Source organism: Vitis vinifera, chromosome 13 (assembly GCF_030704535.1).
Source record: "Vitis vinifera cultivar Pinot Noir 40024 chromosome 13, ASM3070453v1".
In the NCBI taxonomy this organism is placed as follows: domain Eukaryota; kingdom Viridiplantae; phylum Streptophyta; class Magnoliopsida; order Vitales; family Vitaceae; genus Vitis; species Vitis vinifera.
The window spans coordinates 1,395,992-1,421,252 of NC_081817.1; the positions used below are offsets into that span (position 1 = coordinate 1,395,992).

Consider the following 25,261-nt stretch of genomic DNA (forward strand, 5'->3'; position numbering starts at 1 on the left):
GATACTGTTTTCGAAAACAGTTTTGAAAAATGAGTTTTTTTCTTAGGTTTTTTATGTTTTTAAAAATAATTTTTCTATGTAATTTTTATTTGTGATCATTCTTTGTATTTGTGTAATATTTTTTTTTAAATAATCTTTAAAAATTAAGTGAAAATAATAAAAAATACCTAAAAGTTATTCTCTAGCAACACCATGTTTTCTGTATTTAAGAACATAAAATAGTTTTTTATTTTTTGATCATCAAACATATTTTCATTTTTTTTTTCTAAATAACAAAAATATGTTTTGGAATGTTTTAATTCAAATTTGAATTCATAAGACACTTTTGTATTAACATTTAGATTATTTAAATTTTTTTCTTTACAATGTTTAAAGCATATTTGGATCTATTTTTACGAACAGTTGTTTTTTTTTTTAAGTATATATATATATAAAAAGAATAAGTGAATAAAATTATTTTTCATATTTAGGTTCTTTAATAAAACTTTATTTATAAAAATAATTTTTACAAATATTTTTAAGGATTATTATCATAAATTAATTTTTAATCATATTGTCAACCAACCTTGGGTTTTTTTTTTAATGACTATTATTATTATTATTGCGTAAAATTAATTGAAAATATGTAACCAAGTAGTGGATTTTTCTTCACAATGATGCAATACTTTGTCATACTTGATGCAATTTTAAGGCACATGGGGTCATGTTGCCTGGCGTGAGGGCTTAGGACAAATTATTATTACCATGTTATTATTATCTTTTAATTCTTCGATATGGTTTATCAACACACTCATTCAACCTTTAGGACGAAATGTCCCTTGTGGCCCGTTTGTTTGACAAGGGATCATCATGGCAAAAGAAGATTTTGTCTTAATCCTTTATCATCTCATTCTTATCTACCCAAACTCATCATTTGGTCTTAATAATTTTATTTTAATAAAATATTTATATTTTAACGAAAGCGCGTTTTGATGTGTTGATTTTAAAAATTGAAAAACAAACCCCCGGTTTTTAAGAATATCAGGTCTATTTGATAATTACTTTTTAAAATGGTTTTTTATTCTCCAAAACAAAAATACAAAAAACATGTTTGACAACCAAATTTTGTTTTTTATTTTATATTTTTATGAACATAAAATATAATGTTTTTAGATAATGTCTTTTAGTTGTTTTTTATTAGTTTCACCTGTTCTTTAAAAATTGTTTTAAGAAATAATTATATAAATATGTAAAATAATAAAAATAAAATATTAGATATAAAAATTATTTTTAAAAATATTAAAAATAAGTTAAAAACATATTAAGTTTTCAAATAGACTCTTGTTCTATACAAATCATATAACAATTTTTAAAAACTGTTCTTAAAAACTATTTTTTAGAATTATCTTTAAAAATAGTTACTAAATAAACCCTATACTTTTAGATAATTTTAAGGATATTTCAAGCTATACTTTTTGGATACCCTTAAAGGTGTTTGATACCTTTGGATACTATTAAGGGCATTTGACATTATATATTTAGATTATTTTTCTTTGAATGTAAAAGAAAAAAAAAAAACAATCTTGTTCAATCTTTGTTTATATGTAAGATAGCATATCGATATTAGAAGCTCTAGCGATGATAAATTCTTATTAAAATGTCGTAAAGTTCTCTCAATCACTCCATACATATCATTTGTCTTTAATATGTCTGCAACTCTGCATTAGCATTACATTTGTAAACTCTATATGGACATGACAAGTGAAATGTATTAGTCATTGACTATCATCGTTTGACAAATACAAAAACAAAAGTTTTATTAGCAAATCGATTAAAACATATTGCTAAGTTCTTAATATTGGACTATTGAATAAGGAAGAAAAATCGGGAATACCTATTTCTACCTTCAATCTAGTAGATTTTAAGTATAAGATCGTACCCTTAAATATGAATGATTTTTATATATATACATATGGTGTGGTTTGAATATGCGTGGGTGTACTATTCATATTTATAAATAAAATAAGTTTATTTAAATTGATTATTTAAAAATGAATTATACAAATAATTTGTTTTTATTTATGATTTATTGGTTTGATACTTAATAAATTGAAATAAAATTTTTTTTTTTTTCAAATTTAAAACATTCAATGAATTAAAAGTAACTAATTTCAAACAAAATTAATTGAAATATAAAACATTCAATAAATTTTAAAATTCATAATTCTATTCCAATCTAAAACTTTAAATAAATTCAAAATAAAAAATAGACTTTTAAAAAAAATCAATTAAAATTCTTACTTAAAAATTCACACACAAGCATTAAAAAAGAACATTTAATCATGAATCATATATATATATTAAAAAAGAAAAAAAGAAAAAGTCAAGCATGTGTGCCCAGTGCCCCTCAGTCTGCAACATATCTCGTTGACTGCTCTTTTGTTGTCCGGACACGTGTAACAAGTAATAGTTTTTTTTTCTCTTTTTGTCAAATATTTCCACTTTTAAATCACTTTCAAATCATTACTAACTATTTTTAACTAATTTTCTAATAAATATTTAGCAAAATTTACATAAATAATAGCTCCTAAAATATATTTATATAAAACAAACATAATTTTGTCTTTAAACTAAAAATTTGAGAAATTTAAAAATTTAAAAATATTTCCAAATACCCAAGATATAGACTTTTTATATAAGCATTTTGCATACAAAATTTATATTTTAAAAATAAAAATAATAAATATATTCAAACATCACCTTAATAATTTATTTATTTTTCTATATTTTATTTCCTTTAAACTTTTCAAGAATTAAAAATGGCAAATAAATTTATAAAATTTTCTCATATTTTTTTCTTATAACTTATACCTTCCTCTTATTCAATTTGGGGTTGTTGCATACTTTTTTGGGGCACTCTTGCCTACCGACATCTTGTGTCAAAAATCCCTTTTGCTTAGGTGCATGGACCTGACCCAGTAAAAGGCTGACCGCCACTTAGAAGGAGACCCATGCCCCATTTTAAGGGCTACTTCATTGCACTGCACCCACTGTCCCACATTCAAACTCTTCGTTTACTTGGCAACAAGGTGGCCTCGACCCTGACGTCAACACGCTTCAATCTTGATTCATGTGGGTGCGGGTGTGTGAAGGGCTGAAAGCTAAACCTCATTTATTAAAAATATAAGGTAGGTGAACCCATTTTCCTTGGCCTCTTGCTCTTTATTTTCTTGGGGTTTCCATGATTTTCCCTGTTTGTTTTGCAGGAAAAATTATTTGGGTCTTCCCAGGAAATTTCCACTTAGCTTATGGTTTTGGGTCATGGATTGTGAGTGATTTGGTCAGTTGTACGTGTTTGTTAAGGGGTTTACCGTTTTGAAAATTTGGTTTTTTTGTTTGACTTTTAATAAATCTGTCTGAATTTTTACAAACTGTCGGCACTGAAAAATAGTACTAAAGTACAAAATAACTCTAAAATTGTTTTTCATTTCTAAAAATTAAACTCTAATTAAATCCACTTAAATGGTAATCATAAAAAAGTATTAAATAATAAAATTAAGAAAAAAATAAAAATATCAAAAAGGCTTAGGTCGAACTCTTAATATAAATAATTGAAAATATATAATAAAATCTAAATTATTAAATGAAAGTATAAACGATAAGATCATGATATTAAACAATGAAATTGAATTTAAATAAAATAATAAAATTTGAATATACTTATGACACAAATTTATTGACCTTGTTTTTGTTACATCCGATTGATAATACGACATCAAGTATAAAATAAGTCAATTAAGACGTACATTTGATTGAAAATAACTTTTAAATGATGTATAATGATATACAAAATTGGGTCTTTCTATGATTATTATTATTTTTTTATTATTTTTATTTTTTTGCTTAGATTTATTTGGGTCTTCGAAGTAAGTCCATTTCTACAATTTTCAATTTTAGACTCTATGCCATGAATCTTCCACTTATCACGGGGAGGAAGATGAGAAGAATTTTCTAAGTGCTTTAGTCATGTTTACTTGTTTGTTAAGGGCGTTTACCATTTTTAAAAATTGGGTTTTCATTTGACTTTTAATGAATTTATTTATAATAAATATATAGTTTTAAAATTACTTATATTAATTGTTGACTTCCCATTTCAACCCATCGCATTAAAATACAACTTGACTATAAAATCATTTTTCTCCTTTTTCAAGCAACACTTTTAACAAATTTTTTTAATAGTTTGATTGGATGATAAAAAGTATTAAAAAAATACAAATTAAATCTAAATTCTCTTATTAAATCCACATAAACATAATGAATTCATTTAAAATTCCATATATAGGATCCAAAATCCCTATGCATTTCAAATAATTTTGGATCAATAGATAATATAGTCGGTTTTATATGTGATAAAACCGAATTCACCAGATTTATAATGAAAAAACTGAACTAAATCAGAGCTTTATGAGGTTGGTTTAATTCAGTTTTCATGAATTGGTTTTGACCCAACATGATAACTTTTTTTTAATTATAAACCTAATTGTAGATTTGTATTTGTTTTGATCTCAAATATTATTAATTTGAATTTATATTAGGTACTAAGTCTAATTTGTTTTTAAATTTAATTTAAACCAACTTGGATTTGATGTTAAAAATATACTAAATGCATTTAAAATTAATTTAACCATAATATAAAAATAATGAATTACTTTAAAAAAATTTAGTATAAACAAACTTTATCAAATATCAAATAATTATATATAAGTTTTAAAATATTAGATTGGTTATGTTTTTTATTGATTAGGAAACAAGAAAATTGAAAATCGAATGAACAAAATTAATTTTCAAAATTTTCAAATCAAATCAACCTTTTTTATTTTTGAAAACCAATCTAATATGATCAGTTTTTATTAATTTGAATTGGTTTGTCGATTTTTTCAATTTTGCTTACACCACTACCCGGAATGTAATAAAATCCACATCATCAGGAATTTTTTTTTATTGTAATTGTCTTTCAAACAATTTATTAATAATAGGGACATAAAATACAATGTCTTATAAAATTTAATTACATATAAGAATTTAAAAAAAATATATATGATATTAATTTGACACGTGTTGAAATTTTAATTTGGATGGTTTAACTGTTTGATGAAATTTATATCATCGTTAAACAAATATACAACCAAATGAAATAATGCTATAAATACCTGGTGCCATGTAAAACGAATATAAGATGCAAAACAATAAGATGACATGATAAATTTGAAACTTTGTTTTTTAAATTAGTTTTTTATTATTAAAAATAAAAAATATAGTATGATAACTAGAAAACCGAAATAAATGTGTTTTCAAGTAGACGTTTCAAAAATCGAATTTAAAAACTATTTTTCATAATTATTTTATAAATACTTGCCACATGAAATTTAATATATTAAAAGAATAACTATTGAATTTGTTCAATGGTAAAATCTAAATTATTATAAGAAATATAAAAATATGAAATCGAATTTAATACAAAATAGTAAAATTCAAATGTGGACACGATGAGATTTGATTGACGATTAAGCACATTAGTTATTACTTATTACAGTCCGAATTCATACGGATAGTAAGATCAAAGAACAGTTCAATGCCACATCAGATTAAAAAAAAAAAAAGAATTGCAACAAGGTACACGTGTGATATTTCGATTGGTAATAATGTGAAAGAAATCATTTTTTATTTTTTTGGAAAATGTTATCTATGGGACGACCCTGGAAAATCGGCAATTTCAGGTGGTTACGTAGCGGACAAGTCTCTAGACGTATTTAATATCTATGACCAAAACTAGGCGTTCCACTTGCAATGTGTGTAGTCCGGTCCAATATTTAGATCCATTTTCTTCCTCCTCTTCTTCCTCTTCTATTTTCTTGGCTTTTCTATGACTTCTCCTCTTGTTTTGCAGGGATAATTTTCTTTGGGTCTTCCGAGTCAGCCCATTCCTACGTGTTCCGTGTTTCGATTTTTCAACACTCCATGCCATGAACCTTCCACTCGGCTTCTGGAAGGAAGATGATAAGAAATTTCCAATTCTCTAAGGTGGTGTTTGTTTTTTTGACTTTTTGCTGGAAACCATTTAGTTTTAGAATTTAGGTTGTTTGTTTTTTTACTTTTTCATGACTTATTATAAACTTTTTACTAAATAGAAAAAGTCAAAATATGTGACTTTTTCTAAATAAAAAAAATAACACAATGATTTTTTTTACTTTTTAATACTTAATAGAAATAAATAATACAAAAATAAACAACCTAATATTTAATACTATTAAGTATTAAGGTTCTATTTAGAATTAAGTAAAAAAACAAACACCACCTAAGTGTTTTTCATTTGATTTTTAATTAATATTTAATTTAAAGAAATTTTAAAAAATGTTTATATTATTATGTCCATCCAAACAACACTTTTAACAATTCTTTTAATGGTTTGCTTGGATGGAAAAAAAATAAAAAAAAATAAAAAAAAATTTATTTATATATTATTATAAATATTTTATAGGGGGAGACCCTGGCAATTTCAGGTGCGTTACGTAGTGGAGAAGTCTTCAGCGGATCTCTCCCCAAAACGACGCGTTCCACTTGCAATGTGTGTCGTCCAAGATTTAGACGTAAACTGCTACCATATGGTCAAGGTCAAACTCACCTACGTGTATCGTCCTAGCTGGCTCGACCGTATATTTTTTCCCCACGCGCATCCGCGGCAAAACCCCCAACCCACCCACCGCCAAAGCGCGTATTCCCGATCTCTCCCTCCTCACCCACTCACCCACTTACTCTTCTTTGAAATTCTCTTAATTCATTTTTTTTATAGTTTTATGGTCGGCCGCCAAAGTCGTCGGCGCGTGGACTTGCTTTCGCGGGAGCTACGAATTTAAAAGTTGACATTGTCAACTGAACCCAATGGTTTATTTTTCGTTCTTCCTCCCTCACTCGGCACGCACATTCACCCTCCTATAAAAACCCCACAAGCCCCCTCCCCCACACACAAACCTCTCCATTTCCTCCTCGCCCAAAATCTCATTCACAGATCTCTGAAAACTCTGAAAATGTCTCAATCCCACATCGTCTCCGCACTCATCCTCCTCCTCATCCTCCTCCCATGTTTCCACTCAGCTCGTCTACTCAACGACTTCCCCGCCGCCGCCACCCACCTCGCGCTTCCCACCGATGAACTCCACCTTCCACCGGAGAAACACTCCGGCGCTCTTCCATGTGAGATGGGGCCGAACAACAACTACCCGGGACCTCATAGGCTCCCAAGAAAGTACCGGCCGCTGTATCTGAACCATGTTCTCCCCAAGGGCACCACGCCGCCGTCGGGACCCAGCAAAGGAATCAACGACGTGAAGAACTAGAAGGAGAGCTGAAGCCGTAGTTGCACCATCATCAATACCTCTGTTGATTTGTTATTCTTTTTCCAAGTTTTTTTTGTGGGTTTTTTACGTGTATATTTCGATTATAGAAGCGTTTACAGGTCTTACAAATATTAAGAATGATTGCTTTTATCCTTAATTTTCTTCTTATTTTTTTGGGTGAATGAATCCATTTCTTATTCATTTTAGTTGGATTTCTTCATGATCATAATGCCGTGTACATATTGATTTGTTTGAAAGAAAGTAAGGCCGTGTTTGGATCTGAGTCATCAGCTTCAATGGCTAGCTAGATTCCGCATTTTTCAACTCTACCCAACTTGTTTAATTCAACAGGTGGGATTTAATTTCCGAGCATTTAGTAGCGTCCAAAAAGTGGGAAAATCATTCAACTGTTTTGATAAAGGCCGTGGATTAAAGGCCGTCCAAATATATCTTATGGCTCACCTGCATGGACTGGAGATGATATTTTATGCATAAAGAAAGAATCATGGAGATCATGCATAAAATTTTCCTTTTTGGGTTTCTTTGTCTTTATGGCATTTTCTTGGTAGCCAAAAGGAAATGGGCTCTGGCCATGGCCGCCTAGCTTGACCAAAACTGAATGAATACTTCAATCTATTCTGTTGTTGACATTCACATGTTCATCGTATCAAAATTTCACCTAAACATTTTGACTGGCTCCTGATAAGCTTAGATCTTTAGAATTAATGTCGTATTCACATGCTGACAGTGTTTTCTTTTTCCTTGTTTTGGAAATTAAGGTTACTTAAAAAAATGGAAAATAGGAAAATAAATAAATAAATAAATAAATTTGTTAATTAATGTGATTATGACCTATTGTTAAGACTTTATAGTCCAAATTAAGATTACATTCATGGATCATTATCTTGCTTAAGGCCCCACTGAAATAGATTTTAGACAAAACCTCGAAACCGACCACTTTTCCGATCATTTTTTAAAAAATAATTAACATATTTTTTACTACGTTTTATATTTACATGTTGATGAAGATGCAGAATTTGAAGTTAAAGTAAATGTATAGTTTTGGATTTGGTTAAGCACAAAGTTGAATTTAATTAAGATAAAAGAAAGTCTAAATTTTTTTAAGAAAATCTGAATTATTGTTTTTTTATTCATCATCGTTGGAATATCTTGGAAAAATTCATTCAAAGTGCTAGATCTCTCCATATGGTGTATGCATCTAATGATCCCAGGCACAATGGTCTTTAAAACATTTCTACGGTGAAGATGACTGACATAACATGTACCTAGGATTTCGATGCTTGAATCAATTATAATATATAAACAAAATAGTAAAGTGAAATTGATATATATATGAAATCATAGAGTATTACATTATGTTATATTTTTTTTAGGGTTTTATTCTAATCATCATAATTTATCATTTTTTAACTTTATGAAACCTCTTATTTTAAAATAACTATTTTTCATGATATATCAAGGAAGAAAAATTATTTTATCATTGTTGATCCTAAACTCTCACAACCAATACCAACTAAAAAGTACATAGTTTTACTATATCAATGTGAATAATACATATAAATACTAATCGATATACGATTTACGTGAAAAAACATCAAAATCAGAAAAATCTATAAAGGTTGAAACATCTGTACATGTATTTAGTATTTTGCACGTAATTAAGTACATTTAACAATTATCAATTTTCACATACTAATTTATAATTGAATACTTAGATTAATTTAATCATCTAACATAGGTTAGAAGATAACAATTTAAGATATTATTTTTTATGAATAATTATATGAACTATCTGTTTTCTTGGAGTTTACTTCCTTTGAATACAAACTTATAGTTTTGAAAAACAAGAAATATTTTTTCCACTATCTCCTTTCTACCACAAAGTCACCATAACATATCTTGACAATAATTTTAATAATCCAATTTATCAAATACTTAAATGCTAGTTTTGAAATTCTCAACCCTTTCGAGATTCCATTTCCACCCTCAACCATGTTTTGGGAGTCTTATCTTTCATTTATTTATTTTTCATTCATTGACTCCACGTCCAATCTTGACAATGAAATGGGGTGGTAGGATTTTAACTCACAACTCATTTGATATTCATTTAAAGCGCTATCAAAGTAAAATGTTAGGTTTAGTATTTTTCTAATGGAAAATTTGAGTTACCATCAAATTAACTAAGCATTTGTAAAGATTTTCTTCTCAAGATTAGTCATACTCTTAATGCTACGACAGACCAAAGAAGTAGAAGATTGGTCCATTTTTTTTTGCCAAAGATTTGGTCTCCCATCAAAGTAGACGTCTCAACCAATGAGTTCATTTCTAAATTGTTTGTTTTCTTTGTTGCTATCATTCCCTAAAATTGATCAAAGTTTAAAGATCTAGAACAAAATGATTTTTTAGCCCAAAAAGTCTTGTAAACAAGCACAATGATTTGATATTAAAGGTCTATTTTTGTAGGCAAGGGCTTGAAAGTCCTCAAATGAGACTCTGACAAATAATGCTAATGTTTAACATTAGAGTCATACACTTCTTTATTTTATTTTTAATTTTAAAATGGAAAATCGGGATTAGAGTTTGAATAAAAATAAATAAAAATGGGATCAATTTTGGACGGGATGGGTATTATCTTATTCTTAAAAAGTTATATATATTTAAAAAAAAAAAATCATAATACTATAAGCATTTATTGACAACCTTCAATTTGACTATCGGCTTGAGGATGATAAGCAGAATTTTTTTGAAGATTAATATTATGTCAAACAAACAATTCTTGCCTAAATTTGCTTGTGAAAACATGGTCTTGATCACTTGTAATGGTCTTTGACATTTCATGTGATTTGAAACATAAAAGATTAAGCAGTAACTTTGTTTGCATATGTATGGATGATTGAAAGGCATTAAATGAACATATTTGATAAGGTGGTCAATCACAAAGAACTTTTTTGCCATATGACTTTATTTTTTGATATGGCTATGAGTACGAGAATTTCCTACACTCACCCCACCTTGCCCCATTTAAATTTATTTTTTGGACGGAGATGGAAATATATATAAATAAACAAGACGAGGTTGAGATGAGGATCATCCGTTCCAATTCCGTTCCATTGCCATCCCTAAACCCTTAGGTTCTATGAAAATTTCACCTTATTGTTGTAATATCAAAGCTAAATTTGCTGGTGTAGAATCTTTTCCCATAATGGTGTTTTATCATTTATGGGTCTCCATTATGTTGTTCAAACACCTAGAATGGAAAAAGGCTTAGGTTATGTTATAAGTGTAGGATTGGCCTTGGGCCCTTCATTTGCCAAGTACTTGTTGTTTTGGGCCATTCTTTGACTGGGCCCATTTAGTGCTTTATATATCATGGGCAGTGGGCGGTTTGTTTCAGGTTTATATTGATGGCAAAAATCTAAGGTCTATAGGCTAAACATCAAAGTTTAAATTTGGATTGTTAAAAATGCATAATAAAAATTGCATATCATTCAATATAAATATATGAGATTAAGATAAAAATAAATAAGACATAAAGTATGAAAAAAAACCGAAAAAAAAACCGAGACTCAGATATAAAACAATAAGATCCAAATTTTCATATTGTGTTTTCCCCTTTTTGTTAATTTTTTTTTTCAATAAAATTACTCAAAATAATATAAAAGGTCATGTCCACCTTAGAATCAAAATTTTTAGCTCCTCAAAATCATTTGGATCTAAAAGTAAGTTTTACTTTTCATTAGTGGTAGTTTACTTAAAGAAAAAAATATTTAAAATACTTAATAGTTTGTTTGGCTACCTTTCCAAAAATTTATTGTCAAGGTAAAAGAGGAAAATATATATTTTTAAATAAAATTATTCAACAAGTTATTTCTAAAATATTTTTTAAGAATAAATAAATAATAAATAACTCATTTAGGAAAAAAAAAATTGTTGTTTTTAAAGAATATCTTTTCTATTTTTACAAAAAAATATTAAATTAAATTATATTTATATTAAATTAAATTAATTTTTTATTAAAAATAAAAATAGTTTTACAATTATTAATGATTTAAAGATAAATAATTATTTAATTGCCTTCTAATGAAAGAAAAATTACTACAAAATTAAAAGGATTTTAATATTTATTTCTAATATAAGTCAAATAAATAGTTCAATTTTTAATATAAATGTTGTAAATGAAAAGTAATGAATGACCACATTGATGACCATTATGAACTCCATTTACTCATCTTTAAGATGAGTAATGGGAGTTCATATTATGAAGCCTATAAAAGGCTTCTTACCCCCCCCCCCCATGTAAAAGCATCCCGAGAAAAGAAAGAAAGATCTTCCTCTCATTCTCTCTCTCTCTCTCTCTCTATCTTTCTTTCACTTTCTCAATTTTCTTATTTGATTCCTTCTTCCATATTATATATCAAAGTAAGATATATTTTATCTCTACTACTTTGATTTGCATTATATTTGTCCTTGTTTTATAACACGTTATCAGCACGAATTGCTCTGAAGGTAATTCTCGTATCTTAAACTTGAAGTTATTTATATAGAATAAAATTTTACATATTTATATTATTGTTGATTTGTTTTGTTACATATTGTTAAAAGTTATAAACAAATTATTTGATTTTGTTTATAATCAAAGTTATACCAATGCTATCAAGTTATTATAACTGATTTTAATAATATTGTTTTGTCATATATATGAAGTTATTTGACAATGTCGAATATCACAAAACTCGAATTTGTGGCACTTGACATTTCGGGAAAGAACTATCTATCTTGGATCCTTGATGCTGAATTACATCTTGATGCAATGAACCTTGGAGCTACGATCAAACAAGGAAATCAAGCATCCCTGCAGGATCGCGCAAAAGCATTGATTTTCCTTCGCCATCACCTCCATGAAAGTTTAAAAAATGAGTATCTTACGGTAAAGGACCCTTTTACTCTATGGAGTAATTTGAAGGAAAGATATGACCACCAGAAAACTGTGATTCTCCCAAAAGCTCGATATGATTGGATGCACCTAAGGTTGCAAGATTTTAAAACTGTTAGTGAATACAACTCTGCACTTTTCAAAATCAGCTCTCAATTAAAGCTGTGTGGAGAAAAAATCACAGAGGAAGACATGTTAGAGAAAACTTTTACTACGTTTCATGCCTCGAATGTGCTCTTGCAGTAGCAATATCGAGAGCGTAGATTTACAAAATATTCTGAATTAATATCATGTCTTCTTGTTGCTGAACAAAATAATGAGCTTTTGATGAGAAATCATCAGTCTCGTCCAACTGGATCTGAACCATTCCCTGAAGTGAATACAATATCATCCCAAACTCGTGGACGTGGACGAGGACGAGGACGTGGTCGTGGTCGTGGTCATGGAAGAAATCCTCGATACCATGGTTTTTATAGTAATAATTCTCAGAAAATGAAAGCCTCATTGCACCACCAGAAGTGGAACAATACTGAGACAATACAAGAAAATGGGAAGCGTTTACAAGATAAACCTCCTAAGAACCATGAGAATAATTGTTATAGATGTGGTATGAAAGGGCATTGGTCGCGTACCTGTCGTACGCCCAAACATTTGGTCGACCTTTACCAAGCATCAATAAAAGTTAAAGGAAAAGAGATAGAGATGAACTTTATCGATGGTGATGGATTGGACCTAACCTACTATGACATTGATTTCTTTGGAGGTCCCAATGAAAAAACAGACCATTTGATAAATGATGAAAAAATTAACATTGATTGATGTTACTCTATATATAAAATAATATATTATTATGTCTTATATTTACATCTGATTTACTTTGTTATTTACATTATGCCTTGTTTTTTTGTTATATCTGAAATCCATGTGTTATTTGGTCTCAAGATGAATGAGAATGATGTATGTCTCGCAGACTGTGCGACCACGCACACAATTCTTCGAGATAAAAGATATTTCCTCGAATTGACATTAATAAAAGCTAATGTAAGTACCATATCTGGTACTACAAACTTAGTTGAAGGCTCTGGAAGAGTAAACATAACATTGCCAAATGGAACTAGATTCCATATAAATGATGCGTTATATTCTAGCAAATCCAGAAGAAATTTGCTCAGTTTTAAAGATATCCGCAGAAATGGATATCATATTGAAACTATGAATAAAGATAATGTAGAATATCTTTATATTACTTCCATTATATCTGGCAAGAAGCTTATAATGGAAAAACTCCCGACTTTTTCCTCTGGGTTGTATCATACAACTATAAAGCCTATTGAATCATATGTCGTCGTGAACCAGAAGTTCAACGACCCAAAAGTTTTTGTCCTTTGGCATGATAGGCTAGGTCACCCAGGGTCTTCAATGATGCGTCGAATAATCGAACACTCACATGGGCATCCACTAAAGAACCAAAAGATTCTTTCGCCCAATGAATACTCATGTGCTGCCTGCTCACAAGGTAAATTGATAATCAGACCATCTTTTACTAAAGTCATATCTGCGTCACCAATCTTTTTAGAAAGAATACATGGGAACATATGTGGGCCTATCCATCCACCATGTGGACCATTCTGTTATTTTATGATCTTAATAGATGCTTCTACTAGGTGGTCACATGTTTGTCTCCTTTCTACACGTAACGTAGCCTTTGCTAGACTCCTTGCACAAATAATCAGATTACGAGCACAATTTCCAGATTATCCAATTAAGACAATACGTCTTGATAATGCTGGCGAATTTACTTCTCAAACATTCATTGACTATTGCATGTCAGTAGGGATAAATATTGAGCATCCTGTTGCTCATACTCATACCCAGAATGGTTTAGCAAAATCCTTCATCAAACGTCTCCAATTAATAGCTCGACCATTACTAATGAAAACCAAATTACCTACTTCCGCCTGGGGACATGCTATTATGCATGCTGCAGCTTTAGTCCGTATTCGACCTACAACTTACCATGAATACTCCCCTTCACAACTTGTGCTTGGAAAACAACCAAATATCTTTCACTTACGAATCTTTGGTTGTGCAGTATATCAGTATATGTACCAATTGCACCTACACAACGCACTAAAATGGGTCCCCAACGAAGACTTGGGGTTTATGTAGGTTTTGATTCTCCATCTATCATAAGATATCTTGAACCTTTGACAGGCGATGTTTTTACAGCCCGCTTTGCGGATTGTCATTTTAATGAGAGTGTTTTCCCATCATTAGGGAGAGAAAAGTCGATTCCTGAAGAACGACGAGAAATTAGTTGGAAGACATCTACTATGACCCATCTTGATCCTCGTACAAATCAATGTGAACTAGAAGTTCAAAGGATCATTCATTTGCAAAATCTTACAAATCAATTACCAGATGCATTCATTGATACAAAGAAAGTGACAAAGTCACATATCCCAGCTGCAAATACTCCAGCACGGATTGATGTCCCTGTAGGACAGTTAACAAATGAATCTAAGATACGCCTAAAGCGTGGTAGACCTGGCGGCTCAAAGGATGTAACTCCCCGGAAGAGGAGAACCCAAGAAAAACTTGGCACTCTAGAAGAGGCCATCAAAATGATTGATCAGTTTAAAATTGATAAATCTATAGCCCTAGAAGAGGCACAAATAATACAGAAAGCCCCTGAAGAGGTACATATTGAACAAGAAGCCCCCGAAGAGGCACATATTGAACAAGAAACCCCTGAAGATCCACATATTGAACGAGAAGCCCCTGAAGAGGCACAGGTACCTGAAAATTGTGAGATCTCAGTAAGTTATGTACAAACGGGAGAAAAATGGGATCGAAATAATATTGTTATTAACAATATTTTTGCTTTCCAAGTGGCCTCTGATATCATAAGAAATGATGAAGATCCCGAACCACGAAATGTGGAAGAATGTCGACATAGAAATGATTGGCCAAAATGGAAAGAAGCTATACAGGCAGAATTAAACTCATTAACAAAACGAGAAGTTTTTGGACCTGTAGTCCAAACACCTGAAGATGTAAAGCCTGTTGGGTACAAATGGGTATTTGTACGAAAGCGCAATGAGAATAATGAGATCATAAGATATAAAGCGCGATTAGTAGCACAAGGTTTCTCGCAGAGACCTGGTATTGACTACGAGGAAACATATTCTCCCGTCATGGACGCAATCACATTTCGTTTCTTAATTAGTTTGGCAGTCTCAGAAGGACTGGATATGCGTCTCATGGATGTTATTACAGCGTATTTATACGGATCCATGGATAATGATATATACATGAAAATCCCCGAAGGATTTAAATTGCCTGATGCAAATAATACAAAGCCTCGTAGCATGCACTCAATCAACTTACAACGATCCTTGTATGGATTAAAGCAATCTGGACGCATGTGGTACAATCGCCTTAGCGAATACTTGCTAAAAGAAGGGTATGTGAATAACCCTATATGCCCATGCATCTTCATTAAGAAATCAGAAACCGGATTTGCAATTATTGCAGTGTATGTTGATGACTTAAATCTTGTTGGAACTCCTGAAGAGCTCACAAGAACAACAAATTACTTGAAAAAGGAATTTGAGATGAAAAATCTTGGAAAAACAAAATTTTGTCTCGCCCTACAGATCGAGCATTTTCCAAATGGAGTTTTAGTACATCAATCAACATACATTAAGAAAGTTTTGAAGCGTTTTTATATGGATAAAGCGCATCCTTTAAGTTCTCCAATGGTTGTCCGATCACTTGATGTGAAAAAAGACCCATTTCGTCCTTGCGAAAAGGATGAAGAGTTACTTGGTCTTGAAGTACCATATCTTAGTGCTATTGGTGCACTTATGTATCTTGCCAATTGTACACGTCCAGACATTGCTTTTTCTGTCAATTTATTAGCAAGATACAGTTCCGCTCCAACTCGAAGACATTGGAATGGTATCAAACATATATTGCGTTATCTTCGCGGAACTACTGATATGGGTTTATTTTACTCAAGGGAATCAGAGCAACAATTGCTTGGATATGCAGATGTAGGATATCTTTCAGATCCACATAAAGGCAGGTCACAAACAAGGTATGTGTTTAATTGCAATGGTACTGCTATTTCATGGAGATCTGTCAAACAAACAATGGTAGCCACATCATCAAATCATTCAGAAATACTGGCAATTCATGAAGTAAGTCGTGAATGTATATGGCTAAGATCTATGATCCAGCATATTCGGGAATCATGTGGACTCTCTTCTATCAAAGGTGGCCCGACAACATTATTTGAAGATAATGCTGCATGCATTGCACAAATAACAGGGGGTTATATTAAAGGAGATATAACTAAACACATTTCACCAAAATTCTTTTATACACATGAACTCCAGAAGAGTGGTGAAATTGATGTGCAACAAATACGCTCAAGCGATAATCTAGCAGATTTATTCACAAAATCATTGCCAACCTCAACATTCAAGAAGTTAATACACAAGATTGGAATGCGTCAACTCAAGGATATCGACATGAGGGGGAGTATGCTTGTAAAAGGGTGTTAGTGTACTGTACTCTTTTTTCCTTCGTCCAGGTTTTGTCCTACTGGGTTTGACTGGCAAGGTTTTTAACGAGGCAGTCCTAATATACCAAGAAAAGAATATTGTACTCTTTTTCTTTCGCTAGGTTTTTCCTATAGGGTTTTTTTCTAGCAAGGTTTTAATGAGGCATATCTTTTTAATATGGTGGTCATCCAAGGGGGAGTGTTGTAAATGAAAAGTAATGAATGACCACATTGATGGCCATTATGAACTCCATTTACTCATCTTTAAGATGAGTAATGGGAGTTCATATTATGAAGCCTATAAAAGGCTTCTTACCCCCCCATGTAAAAGCATCCCGAGAAAAGAAAGAAAGATCTTCCTCTCATTCTCTCTCTCTCTCTCTCTCTCTATCTTTCTTTCACTTTCTCAATTCTCTTATTTGATTCCTTCTTCCATATTATATATCAAAGTAAGATATATTTTATCTCTACTACTTTGATTTGCATTATATTTGTCATTGTTTTATAACAATAAATTAAAATTTTCTTGTTTATTTAAAATATCTTGAATGAAATGATTTTTACCCTAAAAGTCTTGTAAACAAACACAGTGGCATGATCACTAAATATCAGATTTCGTTAGGCTAAAATTCTCATGGGATTGTGGACAAAAACTGATGCCAAACAATGGGGCCTTCCATGGGCTTTTAACATTGGCCCATCAATGCTTGTTCCAGTTGGGCTTCCCTTGCCTCATATAGTGGCCGTGCCGGAGGCCAAGCCCAGGCCTTATTGAGGTGTGATTGGATGTCAAGGGTGGCCCAATTATGAGATGGGTATGGGCTTCTTCAACATACATTGGGCTTCATTTGTAGGTGACCTCTCTTTTGTTTTTCAAAACTACAAATTTATAATGGAGATGGTGGAGACCTTTTAAAACCACATAATAATTTAATATTATTTAATAAATTTATTTGATCCATTAAATAGATTAAATATATTTAATAAAATAACATTTTAGAGTTAAAAATAATTTTAAATATTAAATCAAAATAATTAACTTATTTTAAATATCCACGATTAATTTTTTATAATACATATTTTATAATTAATTTTAAATACTAAATTCATTTCTTAAAATTAATAAAAAAAAAAAATTAAAGATGGTGAAAATTCCAAATTGATAATATAAAAATAAATTTAACTCAAAGTCAATCTTAATTCCTTAAATAAAAAAAATATTACAATTTTCCAAACACTTTTAAGTTGTATTTTGAATAAGATCAAATTATTTCTCTAATATGACTAGATTGCCTTCCAATGTCACATCATTTGAATAATCTTTTGTCATGGGTCATGTTAGCTCCAATTTTGTAACAAATGAATCAAATAAAAATAAAAACTTATTCATTGGCATCCTCCTCCACCCTAATTTTTCAATAAATTCAACAACTTATCATGTCATATAATATTATGTACAATTAAAATATTTACTTGACATATATAAACAAGAAAATCAGAGAATCTCAACACTTTCTCATGGGAATGAAGATGGTATTAAATTTCATTAACTTCAATAATTTTTAAGGTTGTGGGGTTATTTCATGCCCATAAAGTCCATACAGACTCTGGCAATTGATTTTTTTTTTTTTTTTTTTTTCTGTTGTTGTTTTACAAATTAATTCAACACCCAACAAGAATTCCTACCAAATCACAGCCAACCAGTCAAAAATATCAATTTTTTTTTTCTTTTCCCGGAAGGAGCTTATACAATTGGATAACTGTACTTTTTTGTTACGATCGTGTCCAATTCTTACCACCCACTCTTTCTTTGATTCTGACCAAAAATGTATAAAGGAAGGAGTCATCTAGTAGATGCATGTATTTGGAAGATAATCTTAATTTAATGGACAAAGACAATAAAGTAATAGAGTGATGTGTGTTAATCATGAAGATGTGTTTTGTCTTCTCTTGATGGATATGCTTTGCTGTGCTTTTCTTATATAGGAGTGATTTGGCAGTATTGTGGAGAAGAAGGAACGAAGAAACCACAAATGGTGAAGGGTTCTGTCCATCTGCTGCTCTTCCTCTATCTTTCTGCAATTTCTGTGGGAATTGCAGGGAGGGTTGTGCCTCTCCATGAGCCTTTTGATAAATCCACTTCCTCCAGATCATTCAGCTCCATTTTTGATAATTCTAAGTATGGTATACTGCAGCTCAACAATGGTTTGGCTCGAACTCCTCAGATGGGGTATGGATTATCTTACTCTTTGATGCTAGATTTGTTGGATTCTGAATTTGTTTTCACCTTTTCTGGGGTTTCTGAGGTGGGGTTTTTGTCCAAGGTCAAAAGATGAAACAAAAAAAAGAAAGAAAAAAAAAGGCGAAATCAAAGTTCTATTTTATGGGTTTTTTGAAATTTTACTTGACAAGTTGGAAATGAATGAGAAAAAACAAGTGGGTGTTTGCGAAGAAGGCAGTTCTGGGGTTGTAAAGAGAGATTGAGCGATTTCTTGAAGGTGGGTTTTTCTGTTGGTATCGGGGGTGGGGTTCTCTTGCCCCCTTTTTTTTTTTTTCCAGATTTTGATGATGGGTTGTGGGTTTTGATTACTTCCCAAGGTGTGAAGCTGAAGTATTGTTGACATGTATCAGATTTTGAGTATAATTTATTTTGTATTTTTGATGTCTGCTAATGAATTGCTTCATTATACCCTTTATTGATTTGATCATGTGTGTTGAACAGATGGAACAGCTGGAATTTCTTTGCCTGCAATATCAATGAGACAGTTATCAAAGAAACCGGTAAATTCTTCATTGGCCTCATTGTTGATTCGCATTCTCAGGTCCTTTAGGCATATATGTTCTCAAATTTTCCCATGGTGATGTAGTTTTTTCTTTTTTGGGACGAGAATTAGTTGGGTGTTGGAAGACTTTGTAGAGTACGGTGTGGACGAAGTTTACTCATGCATGGTTTCATGATAGGATTTTTAGTATTAATTTCGGGTTGTTTTGTTTTCTTCAAAAATCCTATGCGGATTTGAACTTAATAGTTATACAAAAACTCATGTATATTCACGATATATTGATGCCTGCATATGTGTTGGTGCATTTAGGTGGATGCATGCATACATACACCTTGCTTTGGTTTGCATATACAGATCGATAAATGTACCTTTGTGGAAAAATCTTGTAATTTTCTGGGTGTTACAATTGGACCGTTTCCTCTATGATCAGATGTTAACTTAAGATATATGAACATTACGAGGGCTCCGATCAGCTTTTTATTCTTCTTCTTCCCTTTTTCCATGTGAGTGGATTACCGTTCCTTTATCCTGGTTTGTACATCCAAGGAAAGTGGATCCACTGTGATTATTATTTTTTTTGTTTGATCAAATCAAGGAAAAAAAACCATCAAAGAGGTCTAGTTAAGAACATGTTTTTCTGATGCTCTCATCCTTTTACTTGATCTAACTTCCACATAACTACTAACATCTTTTCTTTTCATTGACAGCTGATGCTCTTGTCTCAACTGGCTTGGCTGATTTAGGATATGTCTATGTCAATATAGGTATATACTTCTGGCATATTTAATCCGTTTGGAATAACTTTGTGTCCCAATCTGTTTTTCAATTATTTTTTTTTCTTTTTCTGGATGTAGATGATTGCTGGTCTTCCTTGGAGCGAGATTCTAAGGTCAGTTTATTACTTTCATTATATAGCCAATATCGGGGCTTAAGTGTATAAACAATGAATACAACTTGCATGAACACACTTAATATGCAATATATGTCCTGATGTGAGAATTTATTTTGGAGATGGTAGTAAGTATAGTTATTCCTATTTGTTGGATATGTTATCATAGCTATGTTATTTGGGCAGGGTCAATTAGTCCCGGATCCAAAGACTTTTCCATCAGGAATTAAAGCTCTTGCTGATTATGTACATGCGAAGGGCCTCAAGCTTGGTATTTATTCTGATGCTGGGTAGGACAAATTTCCTGATTCCGGGTCAGAAGCTTGGAAGTTAGATCATAGTGAAATGATGATTTTGTTCTTATTTTTAAGTGTTCTACAATGCTATTGCCATCCTTTATTTACTTTTCTGACACACCCAATTGAATTTTTAGGATTTTTACATGTCAAGTTCGACCTGGATCAATATATCATGAAAGGGATGACGCAGAGCTGTTTGCCTCATGGGTTAGTTCATGATATTACTCATAACATCTAGAACTTCCTCCTTGCATTGGATGTTGGTTGAATGTATCAAGTCCTGGTATTTGCTTAGGGAGTGCGTTGATATCACGTAAAAAAGTTGGTCCATTTTGTTTTTGCAGCCTTTAAAGATCCAATCTATTGTTTAGGAGTGGAGGCATTAAAAGAAAATAACGGTGAACGTGAAAATTTTGAGCCATGGAAATGATCATTAAAAAAGCAGATTAATGAGATATTATTACTTAAAATGCTAAAATGATTTTGTGAGACAAATTTGTTGCTTCCTTACCCTTTGAAGTTTGATGAAAATTTGGTCTTCAAAACTACAAATGATGATGACCATCTTTTACTTTGGATATCTGTTCTCATTAATGTTTTGCTTTCTGTAATCCAGGGTGTGGATTATTTGAAGTATGATAACTGTTACAATCTGGGCATCAAACCAGAAGAACGGTTATTCCTCATCGTAGTCCCTGTTAATGTGTTTGAAGAATGATTGCTTAGGTAGCTTAAAAAAATTAATGTGGTTCCCATAATTTGCAGGTATCCACCAATGCGTAATGCTCTAAATGCAACTGGGCGCACAATATTCTATTCACTTTGTGAATGGTAATCCAGCTTGATCCATTTGTCTGGATACAAGAATTCATCAAATGCAATTTGAGAGCATTGTTAAGATTTTGATTTTTGGCTTTGTCAGGGGTGTAGATGACCCTGCCTTATGGGCAGGCAAAGTTGGAAATAGTTGGCGAACAACAGATGATATCAATGATTCCTGGGCAAGGTATCCATTCTGAACTCTTTAAAGTCTTGGTTGTTTGAATGGTTTCTGTATGGTGTTTAATTGAATCCTTTCATTTGAAAGTTTCTGAGTCATTGGCAATCTGGGAAATGAGTCCGTATTCCATTTCTCATCCTCAACCCAACAACATTGACAAGAATTGATTACTCTTCCATTTCTTTAAATAGTAATTTCTCAAAAATAGGCATGTAGAACATCCTAAGTGATCATCTGTGAAGATACATTGGTGTCACTGGTTACTCTTCCACTTAGTCATCTAACAGGCATGACCCTGATCATAAAGGTCTAGACTGGCGTTGAACAAGTCTATTGCTTTGATATGGAACTTAAAATTTGTAGGATAATTCCATTTTGATCCAAATTGCAAACTGGTAAATATGGTATATATTGATAATTTGATTCTTAAACCTGTGATGCCTCTATAGGCTTCTCAGTGAGTTTAATTTGACAGTTTGTATTAAATTGGAGCTTTCCTCACTTTGAAAAGTTTGTGATGCATTTTTTTTGGGTATAATTTGTCACTATGTTGATTCTCCTTTTAAGATCATTATATGGTCTGTGAGCTTAGCCAAGCAGTTCAAAGAAGGTTGTGGGCCATAAAGAATATTTTTGTGTGATGAGACTTCGCCAAATTGATTGTCATGTTGGTTGACCTCTTTTGCTTTTTTTTTTTTGCCTGTGAAGCATGACTACAATTGCTGATCTGAATGACGAGTGGGCAGCCTATGCGGGACCTGGTGGATGGAATGGTAAGACAGTGATTTTTTCGAATAGATTTGGGTGAACGCTTGTTTCTCAGTGCTGTGGAAGTTCTTATTCCCCATGTCAACCCTATTGGCAGATCCTGATATGTTGGAAGTTGGCAATGGGGGCATGACCCTCGAGGAATACCGTGCACATTTCAGTATCTGGGCTTTAATGAAGGTCATGTCTACTCTCTTTCTGATCTTTTGTTTTTTGTTTTTACAAAATTCTCAAATTATTTACGACTTTTTTTTTAAAAATGTATGAAGGATTCTAAGCTTGTAATCACTCTACTCTTTTTTCTTTTCCTTTTTTTGCTAAAAGAAAATCTTATTTAAAGGATATTTTTAATTAAGCTGGTTTTAAACTTTGTGTGTTTCCCAAATTGTATCATGTTCAGATCTACCCTAAATGTCTAAAATGTTATTCTCCTTTCAAATCAAGTAGTTCCCCTTTAATTACTTGGTCAAAGGCATTCCTGTAGCATATGATATTTATTTATTTATTTAATTTTTTGGTCTGTCACAAACTGAAAATAGTTTAGCTGAAATATGCAGGCTCCTCTTTTGGTCGGTTGTGATGTAAGAAACATAACTGCAGAAACTTTCGAGATTATAGGCAATAAGGAGGTCATTGATATAAACCAAGGTAAAACTGCTTGATCTTTGCCTCTTTCTCTCTTGGATGGAGGAGGCAATGGAAAGGGGATTGACTAGGATAAGTCCATCCTTGTGGTTTCAAAGCCCATCCGCACATTTAGTAGAGGAAAAAGCCGTATAACTGCTTACTAAGATCCAATTCACATTTCATTCTCCACCAAACCGTCACTTGTGCATGAGCCAATTTAAACTCTTTAAATTTTTCTACATGTCATGTCAGGAAAATAAGAAAAATTCTGTTTGTTCTGCAGATTCACTCGGCATTCAAGGAAGGAAAGTTCATGTTTCTGGAAAAGATGGTTGTCGTCAGGTCTTCCCCAAATCCTCCACTTTATACTATTTTTACTGATAGTTACAACACAAAATGAGAGCATCTTTATAAGAGCACTGAAATCAAATATTTTCCTGGTTTAACTACTTTGTTTCAACTTGTCAGCCTACAAACCTGGATCATGGAATCTGGTCTTCTAGGCTTAGTTCAAATTAGTTGAAAGCCCGTCCTCAAATGTCTTTTCATTTCAAATTTTTTGAATATGAGAAAGAATCGAAAATCATAATTTTAAAGGGTATCTCTCTTGAACTCCAATTTGAAAGGAATTCATTTTTCTCACAACTTTTGAACTTTCTGAATTTGAGGTTCTAATGTATGCACACTTCTCTGTGCATGTTTTTCGTTAAGGTGGGTGGGTGATTGGCTGGTGTCTCTTAATGCCATTCTGAATTTTTCTTACTGAAAGGATGTGCTCTATGAAAGTGCAACCAGTCCTTTAATGACACTCAAAAATAAAAAAATATACCCAGGTTTTAAATTTGATGTAATCTTAAATAAACTACAGAATTTAGGTTGTGCTGTACATATTAATCTGGAAGATCATATTACCTCTGCTGGGTTATCTCTTAATTACTTCATCAGGAAGGTTTCCAGGCATGCTTTGGAGTTTTTGGAAATATTGAACATGATTTTTCCCCCTTTTCTTTTTTCTTTTCTCTCTAGAAATAATATTGGAGTCTTGTTTCTTCAATTCTGATTGTTTTCAGGTTTGGGCTGGTCCTTTATCTGGGCATCGGTTGGTTGTGGCTCTCTGGAACCGATGTTCAAAGGCTGCAACTATTACAGTTGGGTGGGAAGTTCTCGGACTGGAATCCTCCATGAGTGTCTCCATCAGAGATTTGTGGAAGGTGAGGAACCTGACCTGCCCTGCCCTGCAGACACCCAGATCAAATGTTCCCTAAATGCACTCTCCCCAAAATTAAATCCCCCCATTGCGTATGCCTATTAGTCTTAGATGAATCAAATCCTTAACTGTTTTATACTTGTTCCAACTTTCAGCATGTGGATCTTTCTGGAGATGCAGTGGCATCATTTGGCTCTCTGGTTGCTTCTCATGACTGTGGGATGTACATTTTCACTCCTGTCTCGGCTTCTCGGTCTGCAGTTTAGTTCATGCACAGAAGATCTGGTCCCTGCTTTGAAGGAATGATATAAACACCAAGCCATTTCCACTTCTAAATGCTTTGGAAATATTGTAAGAATTAGTATCATGAATATAATACGTCTATAAACTCTTATTGGAGGTGAAGAACTTAGCAACCACTGTATATAAAATATAACTTGATGTCAATAAAAGAGTTGAAATCTTCCGGTTGTGGATGGCTGCAGATATGGATTGATGTTTCCACTATGGTTCTTTTTTATTTATTCATTTATTTTCTTAGTTAAAATATATTGAAAATGGAAAATTAAATATAAGACAATGAATTAAAAGAAATTATGAATTAATAAAAAAGGGAAGAACTTAAATATAAGATAATGTTACTTTAATTAATGTAATTATCATAATTATGATAAGATATTAATTTTATGAAAATAGTATTATATGATGTCATGCTCACCGTCATCAAATATGGTTGTATGATAGCAATGTACTATTCTAAGTTTTTATTTATTTAGGGATCTCACATTCAA

The 25,261-nt window shown here is 31.7% G+C and overlaps 2 protein-coding genes across 2 annotated transcripts; both read left to right on the plus strand.

Annotated features, from left to right (window-relative positions):
• Positions 1-6,796: 6,796 nt before the first annotated feature.
• On the plus strand, positions 6,797-7,530 carry LOC100853941 (uncharacterized). Its single transcript, XM_003633384.4, has one exon. It carries the CDS (start codon positions 7,065-7,067, stop codon positions 7,371-7,373), a length of 309 nt encoding a protein of 102 aa, XP_003633432.1. The 5' UTR covers positions 6,797-7,064; the 3' UTR covers positions 7,374-7,530.
• A 10,989-nt stretch (positions 7,531-18,519) lies between these two features.
• Positions 18,520-24,954, plus strand: LOC100248541 (alpha-galactosidase 3). Its single transcript, XM_002279694.4, has 15 exons — positions 18,520-19,127; positions 19,620-19,678; positions 20,388-20,444; positions 20,535-20,569; positions 20,756-20,859; positions 21,003-21,075; positions 21,485-21,543; positions 21,634-21,699; positions 21,791-21,874; positions 22,577-22,641; positions 22,734-22,816; positions 23,194-23,284; positions 23,547-23,605; positions 24,334-24,474; positions 24,626-24,954. The coding sequence occupies exons 1-15, from the start codon at positions 18,931-18,933 to the stop codon at positions 24,734-24,736; spliced, it is 1,284 nt and encodes a 427-aa protein (XP_002279730.1). The 5' UTR covers positions 18,520-18,930; the 3' UTR covers positions 24,737-24,954.
• The last annotated feature ends 307 nt before the right edge of the window (positions 24,955-25,261 follow it).

Excerpts from the sequence above, each read along its gene's own strand:
- LOC100853941 (XM_003633384.4), top strand. The coding sequence starts at position 7,065 with ATGTCTCAATCCCACATCGTCTCCGCACTCATCCTCCTCCTCATCCTC.
- LOC100248541 (XM_002279694.4), top strand. The coding sequence starts at position 18,931 with ATGGTGAAGGGTTCTGTCCATCTGCTGCTCTTCCTCTATCTTTCTGCA. Across the intron at positions 19,679-20,387 it reads GACAGTTATCAAAGAAACCG|CTGATGCTCTTGTCTCAACT; the intron begins GTAAATTCTTCA and ends TTTCATTGACAG. Across the intron at positions 23,606-24,333 it reads GAAAAGATGGTTGTCGTCAG|GTTTGGGCTGGTCCTTTATC; the intron begins GTCTTCCCCAAA and ends GATTGTTTTCAG.